The sequence below is a fragment of the Nansenia antarctica genome (assembly GCF_963989245.1).
Source record: "Nansenia antarctica genome assembly, chromosome: 5".
NCBI lineage: Eukaryota > Metazoa > Chordata > Actinopteri > Argentiniformes > Microstomatidae > Nansenia > Nansenia antarctica.
In genome coordinates, this window is record NC_137690.1 from 8632220 (window position 1) to 8640406 (window position 8187).

At 50.9% G+C, this 8187-nt stretch overlaps 1 protein-coding gene across 1 annotated transcript in view; it reads left to right on the forward strand.

Annotated features, from left to right (window-relative positions):
- LOC308157710 (uncharacterized protein) overlaps nucleotides 1-3037 on the forward strand; it is a gene marked incomplete at its 5' end in the record, with an annotated part of 3826 nt that extends 789 nt beyond the window's left edge. Inside the window, 3 exons of the mRNA XM_080531318.1 lie at nucleotides 825-1476; nucleotides 1786-2086; nucleotides 2614-3037. Coding sequence (XP_080387444.1) covers nucleotides 825-1476; nucleotides 1786-2086; nucleotides 2614-3022 — 1362 coding nt within the window. The 3' untranslated portion in view covers nucleotides 3023-3037. The remainder of the gene's footprint in view (nucleotides 1-824; nucleotides 1477-1785; nucleotides 2087-2613) is intronic.
- Between the last annotated feature and the right edge of the window lie 5150 nt (nucleotides 3038-8187).

An 8187-nucleotide genomic window follows, 5' to 3' on the forward strand; every position in this document is an offset into this window, starting at 1 on the left:
ACTTCTTCTTTTCGTTATTCGGCACTTTATTTGCCCTGTCGCACATGGTTGTCTCGTATAGGTCAGTCAGGGTACTACGTTAGAAAGTACTTTATAATAATAATAACTTTATTTGTATAGCGCTTTTCCTGCAAACGGTGCGGCTCAAAGTGCTTTAATCATTATATAATCTTAATTTAATAATTTTGTAATTTAAAGGCAATATTAAAAGGATGGGTTCACGCGAGATTTCTGGCTTGGGGAACGAGACTCTAGAGAGTCTGGAGTCTGTCGTAATGATAATCTTTATGTCTGTGGGGTGCTGAAATGGGAAAATCGGCGCACACCACACACAATACGATCAAGGCTGTTCAATCCAAGAATTGTTATCTTCATGTGTGGGGTCTGTCTCAGATAAGAAATCAGTTAAGATTTTGAAAATCCTTATGTGTTTTTCCCCCGCTTTACTCTCTGTTTTGTTGTCCCCTCGCAACAGTAAAAAACAACAACAATGCATTACTTTATCATGCATAATAAAATAGAGATTTTTAGAAGAGTAGAGAAGTAGATTTAGTAGACACCTAATGGTAAATGGACTGACTTATATAGCGCTCTCTCTCTCTCTCTGTCTCTCTCTCTCTCTCTCTCTCTTTCTGTCTCTCTCTCTCCCTCTCCCTCTCCCTCTCTCTCTCTCTTTCTCATTCTCTCTCTCCCTCTCCCTCTCCCTCTCCCTCTCTCTCTCTCTCTCTCTCTCTCTCTCTCCCCCCCCTCTCTCTCTCTCTATCCCCATGTCTCTCTCCCTCCCTCTCTCTCTCCCTCTCTCTCTCTCTCTCACACACACACAGGCTCTGTACTCCCTGGACCTGTCCAGAGCCCAGCAGGTTTCCCCCCAGGTCCTGTGTGACCTCCTGGGCTGTCTTCCCAGCCTGCGCTCCCTCGGTCTGGCTTCCACCCTCTGTGACAGACGGGTCCTACGGGCGGTCGCCCACCACTGCCGCGCGCTGCGCCACCTCGACGTGTCCCGCTGCCACAACCTGTCCCCCGCAGACCTGCTCGCCCTGGGGGGGTCCCCCTCCACCTCCACTTCCTCCTCCTCCTCCACCTCCACCTCCACCCCTCCGCCCCCTCTCGGCAGCCTGCTGGCTACGGACGTGGGGTTCGGGGAGGAGGAGGGGGATGCGGCGGCCTCTGCGGCCTTCCTCCTGCTCTCTCTGCCCGGGCTGGAGAGGGCGGCCCTGGACGGCCTGGGGGAGGGCTGCGGGCTTGTACGGCGCCGGGGATTCGGAGAGACGGAGGCGTTCACCGCCAGAGCGGGGGCGTCCAGCCTGGGGGAGGTGTGGAGAGAGAGGGTGCGGCGGGAGGGCGTAGTCAGAGAGGCCGGGGAGAGGGAGAGAGAGAGGGAGAAAGCGGGAGCAGCCGTAGAGGGAGAGGAGGAGGGGGAGGAGGAGGAAGAAAGGGTCTTGTGGAGGAGAGACGAGAGCGAGAGTGAAGATGAGGGTACAGTAGAAGAAGAGGAGACAAGGAAAGGGGCAGACGGGGGGACGACGGAGAGAAGGCGGAAGAAAATAGCGGAGGACGGAGGTGTAGAGAGAGGAGGAGAGGGAGGGAGGAGGACAGGAGGAGTAGGAGATGAGGGCTTCATCACCCTGCGTCTCCGGGAGGTGCAGGGCCTAACCTGCAGGAGTCTGGAGGCAGTTGGTCAGCTGTGTCCTGAAGTGCGCTCCATCACTCTGGACTGTGAGGAGGTGGAGGAAGTGGAGGTAGGGGGACTGGCCTGGGGCGGGGGGGGGTCCCGTCTGGCTGCAGGCCTGGGCAGGTGGGGGGGCCAGCTCAGGAGCCTCTCTGTGCGCTACCCGGGGCCCCTGGATGATCTGCTGCCAGCCCTGCGTGCGGTGGGCGCCACCCTGCTCTCGCTCACTCTGGAGGGGGTAACGACCAGCCCGCGCACCCCTATGATGGAGCTCCTCCATGCCTGTCCCAGAGTGAAGAGCCTCCTCATCCAGGCTGACCCCCCCTCAACACCACAGGAGGAAGAGGAGGAGGAGGAGGAGGAGGACAACCCCAGGGATCGACCTTGTCTACCTCAACTAGGCTCTCTCTCATTGAGGTAAGTCAGGAGTCCTTGCTCCAGACACGGCCATCGTCTTGCGTGCCAAGACTCGTGAGGGGAATGCCATATCATCGCAAGGTCCCTGTTTCGATACAGGTCATTGACATATCCTGCATGTCACCCCCCCTCTCTCTCTCTCTCTCTCACCCATCCTTCCTGTCAGTCTGTACTGTCTCTGTCCCAATAAAGCAGAAATGCCCTAAAATAATATAAGAAAGAAAGAAAGAATAAGACGTGTGTGTTGTAATACACTTCATGGAAATAGACAGACATGAGATCTGACTCACGGAGCTCTCAGCAGAGTGGTTGTCATAACTACAGGCACAGCGCTGTGACTCAATCAGTCACAGGGCCGTGGGGAATCCCTAGTGATGCTCTGCAGCTACTTTGTCGGTGGTGGATCAGACACTTGTCTGAGACAATGTCTGTCTCAATTCAAGACACTTCCCCTCATTTGAGCAGTTGAACTTCCTCAATATATGATCAATATGATTTGACAGTTTATTATGTGTCTCTGTCCTCAGCTTCTCCTATGACCAGCGGCAGAAGAAGCCCGTCATGTCCTGGGGGTCTCTGAAGGAGGCGCTGTGGTGCCTGCTGTCCGGTTCTCCCCTGCTGGAGAGAGTCTCTCTGGTGGCCGTGCCCTGTCCCCTGGACCCAGTGTTCTGGAAAGTTCTGAAGCAGCCTGCCCCTCCCGGTGCCCTTGGCGACCCTGACTGTTCCTCCTCCCCCCCTCTACAACGGTTACGCAACATCAGCCTGGCACGCAGTGACGTTTCCATGGTAACGGCGATGGGGCTGGTGAGCGCCAGTAGGCGTCTGAGCAGCCTGGACCTGACTGGCTGCTGGGCGGTGAGTCTGGACAACCTGGGGCAGTTACGGAAGATGGCCACCAGGAGGCGACATTTTCTCGACATTATCACCTGGACATGATGCAGTTTATTTTCATTCAGAGACCAGATTGACCAGGAGGGGGAGCTCTCTCTAGCTCACTTATGATTGCGCTATGTATCTATGAAGTAACACCTCATATACTGTATTTTATAACAAGAATATATAAACGGGGTAGTGGTGGTCTAGTGGATAGTGAGTTGGACTTGGGATCGGAAGGTTGTGAGTTCAAATCCCGCCTGAAGCCACACCACTACTAGTGTGCCCTTGGGTAAGGCACTTAGCCCTCAGTTACTCCAGGGGGAATGTCCCTGTAATTCGTAATTGTAAGTCGCTTTGGATAAAAGCGTCTGCTAAATGGCAAAATTAAATTAATTATTAAAATTAATATCTTTGTCATCATAGATCCGAACACTTTATTAGGAAGACCTGTACACCTTCTCATTCATGAAGGTGGTGGAGGTGGTATAATGGTATGGGGAATGTTTTCTTGGCACACTTTGGGCCTATTAATACCAATCAATCATCGCTTGAATGCCACAATCTATTTGAGTATTGTTGCTGACCATGTGCATCACTTCATGGCCACAATGTACCCATCTTCTAATGGCTACTTCCAGCATGATAATGCACCATGTCACAATGCAAAAGCCGTCTCAAAATGGTTTCATGAACATGACAATGATTTCAGTGTTCTTCAGTGGCCATCCCACCGGATATGCATCCAATAGAACACCTTTGGGATGTGGTAGAATGGGAGATTCACAGCTTGAAAGTGCACCTGAAAAAATTAGCAGGAACTGCGTGATGCAATCATGTTAATATGGACCAGAATCTCAAAGGAATGTTTCCAATATGTTTGCGGGATCAGTGCCCCGAAGAATTGAGGCTGTTTTTGAGAGCACAGGGAGGCCCTACCCAGTATTAGTATAGTGTTCCGAATAAAGTCCTCAGTGAGTGTGTGGTGACTGTTTCCTCCTTAGTCACCGCGACTGTTGAACTGTAAACTTTAGTTGACTCGTGATACCAACACCGACGACTTCTGTACGTTGCAATCATTTGTTTACTTTATTATAAAAAAACATGATACACTACAAAGTTTCGCATGTGGCAACACGGTCAAAGACTGTGTGCTCACCGGTTCAATCAGTAACACCTGTAGCCTACCGGTGAGCTCACCTATATACCTGTGCACTCCTATGTCCTCGCCACTCAGTGGTCAACAGTAAAAATGACATCCAGCACAGACATAATGGCTGCAACAGAGTGTATTCGATTGTATTCGTTCTCCTTCAACCCAAGTCACTTTACTGTTTTCATTCACTCCCAGGGTTGCCATGATACCGAGAAGCTATGGAAGCGCCTGGTATGTCCCCCAGGTCCCTGTTCCCCTATAGGTAGTTTCTCTGATTGAGGCAGTTAAGGGTGAAACTAGGTCAAGATGAATGAGCACTCTCCTTTGTCTCATTCACTCAGTAGGAGTCGTTCTGACCAATGATTAACCTTTAGTCACTCCAGAGACTGGCCAGACTGGGCATTTTGAGTAAGCTGCTTTCCTCAATGTGTTTTCGAATGGACTGTTGTTTTCATTAAGCTCTTTTTATCGAAGCACTCAATTCCATTCATTCACTCACTCACTCACTCACTTTCATCCACCCACATACTGGATATTCCCCCCTCTCTCTCTCTCTCTCTCTCTCTCTCTCTCTCTCTCGCTCCCTCTCTCATGCTGTGTCTCTCTCTCTCCCCTGTCTCTCTCTCTCTACCGCCCCCGCCCCCCCCCGCGCGCCCTCTCTCTGAATCAAATGCTGCATTGCTCCAGTCCCGTAACCTTGGTGACTCAAGGGCCGCTTCCTAGATAGCTGTTGACACATTGCCCTGAGGGCAAGGCCACGCCCCTCTGAACCCCCCCCCTCCTGTCGACCGGTCGGTGACACCGAGGAAGAGAGGGAGACAGGACAGGTTGACGAAGGACGGGAATTAAGAACAGAATGTGATCGTGCCGAAGGAAGTGTGTGTTTTGGATTTTGGGGTGGATATACAGAGAATGTGTTCTGTGTTTGAGATCTCATTGTCGGAGGCTGAGCTCAGACTGGTCTAATCTGGTTATGCTCTCTGGGAGCTTAGTGACGCTACCTTAGGTCACCCCCCCGCCCGCCCTAATCCCCCCCACCCATCCACAGCAGCCCCTCCCCTTTGCTGCGAACTCTCCCTCTATTTCCGGACACACACTTCATGACAACCTGTGTGTCTCCGGAAGTGGAGGCTGGTGAAGGTAGCAAATCGGAGGACGGGTTCATTGTAACGCATGGGATTTGGAATGAGGACTACAGTATTTTTTTTATCAACTGTAGTTTATGTGACAGGGTCGGGACAGGGAGAGTGTGATGGCTGGTGGAGGTCGAAATCCATTCCTCCTCCTCCCATTCCATTCATTACAATGAGCCCCGTCCTCTGATTTCGACCTCCACCAGCCATCGCACTCTCCCCGTCCTGACCCTGTCCCGGTACCTCTCCCGCTCCCAGACCTTCCAGAGCTTCTGTCGTCTTCCTGTGTTCCCTTCTCGACTTCCTCCCTGTTTCTGTTACCTCCCCATTCTTCCTGTTTTCACATCATCCTTCCCTCTCTTTGTTGTTGTTTACCGATACCAATTCCCTCACCTCTATTTCTAGTTCCCTACCCAGTATCTACCCCCCCCTCCCCCCCACACACACACATCCAGAGATCTAAGAGGATTGGATATGGCGGAAGTTTACCCCAGCCTAATAGGGAGTTAAAAGTGGAGTACCATATTGCATTTACCCATCAAGTGCTGTTTCATAGTACTTCTACATTCTACCCTACGTCCTCTGAAAAACCCCCTATCGCCCCCCCCCCCCTCCTCTCCCTTGTCCAGCTGACTGAGGTGGATTCATCTGGTCTCAACATCTGTCACTATCACTCACTGTGATGTCATACCCCTGAGCTCAGCTTTTCAGACGCATGAGCACTCCAACACACTCACTGACTCACTAATGGAGTGTGACACAGACAGACCAAGCGACAGACAGCGTTCTATGAGTGTACGTCTGCCCTACCCCCCCCCCCCCCCAGAGAGGGGTAGAGGACCTCACCAGCTGCTCCGGGATCAATGTGTCCGTACCCACGACTCTCATCGGTTGCCCTCTCCTCTCTTCTCTGTTCTCTGAGGGAGGGGGCGGAGGAGGTTAGGGTACTGGGGAGAAAGGGTGAGATTGAACGGACGTACAGACGGACGAGCGGTGGGGGGGGTCGAGTCATAGGTGTCTCCTACTCTCTCTCTCTCCCTACCTCAGCTGTCCTCGCTCCCGAGGGAAGAGGTGGTTGGGGTAGAGGGGAGAGGGGGTGACATTGAGAAGCAGGGCCATAGTAGTCCTAGTATCTCTCTCTCTCTCCCTCCCCACCTCAGCTGTCCTTGCCATTCTCCTAGGGGAGGTGATGTTGAGGGTACAAGGGTGAGGGGTTAGGGTATAGAGGTGATATTGAACGACAGGGGGGGAGGGAGGGAGGGAGAGAAGGAAGGAGTCTCTCTCTCTCTCCCTCAGCTGTCTGAGCAGCTGCCAGTGTAAAGCCATCTGCCTCCACGCTCCCCAAACGCTTGTGACAGGTGTGTGTGAGAAAACACACCGTGTCTGGAAACACAAAGCTCTCCTAACAAGTTAAGCAGACAGCTACCCCCCCCCCCGTTACCTTGGACAGAGAAGAGCAGACGCAGCCAGCCACAATGTCACTCCTAGGTCCAAGGACTACAAACAGTGACCCTGTTTGAAACCACCTTCCTTCCTCGAAAAGGAATGGCCGTCGTCGATCTAACACTAATCGATCGGTGACAGCGATGCAGTGAAAAGCTTTGCTTTGACCAGTCCGATCGTTTTAGATCAGTGGAAGGAAGGGCAGATGCAATTTAGCAATTTTTTGTATTCAAGCATTTGAGCGGGACCTGTATACTTCAACACTTGCTGAACCTGAACCACAACCCCCCCCCCCCCCCCCACTCTAATCCAGTCTGTCCCCACCACTTCAGGTCATAACAAACAGCTGTGGCAGAGATCAGGGTAGAGAGAGAGAGAGATTGATAGTCCAGATTATTACATGGGGTGGGAATCACATAGGAAGAACACAGGGGGACAGTTTGGGAAATCTTATCCCAATTCAACAGACCGTGACAGTCCAGATCAGAGTTCTAGAGTGATGGTGAAAGGAGATTGCGACAGAAGCTTCACGTGGAGGATGTGACGACTGAGAGACACACACTTCCTGCTGCTGTGAGGTAGGCAAGCTCGGTAGGAGAGTGTAGACAGACTAGTCTGAAACAAAGCCCATGTGCAACGTTGGGACCGCAGACGTACTCTTCTGACACACTGACACAGTCATACTCTTCTCCACTGACTCGACACTAAACGGAACAGACGGTAGGAATGGAGACCTGAACTTCTCTTGACAGTTTGGGAAATCTTATCCCAATTCAACAGACCGTGACAGTCCAGATCATTAAATGGGTCGGAATCACATAAGAAGAACAGGGGAACAGTTTGGGAAATCTCATCCCAAATCAACAGACGTTGAATATGTAATAAGTAATGCAATACAAGCAGGCTTTGTAATGTCTCTGTACATAGTATTTATTTACATGATACAATTCTGCTGTAATGCTGGATAGCAAGATTATATGTAATACATAAATATCAACACAGTTCGTTGTTGCTGTTGTTTCTTTTTTGTACAAATTTGCATATAACTAAGAATCATAAGGAAAAAAAACTCAAACGGATACATACAGTTCTCTTAAAAAGAAAAACCTCACATCCTTATAGGAGAGAAAAATAACCTATACAGGTCTCACACACGTCTCAATGTCACACAGCACACACACACACGTGCGTGCAGACACACGCACACACACACACAGGCTTCTCTACAACGCTCTATTTCAGACACACAGACCCATAGCAGTTATTGAGCTGAAAAGAGAAGTTACTCTGGTATCTATCTTTTTTTTTTCAGAACCTAGCTCTGGCATGCTCCTGTAGCTTTGTAAACATGTGCTGTTTAACCCGGATTGCTTCACAGACGAAGGGTTGGGGGGGCGCACACACACACACACACACATCTCTGACAAACATGTTCTCACACACTCATGCAAACGCTCTCTCGATACACACCAAATTAATACATAGCATGGCTCACA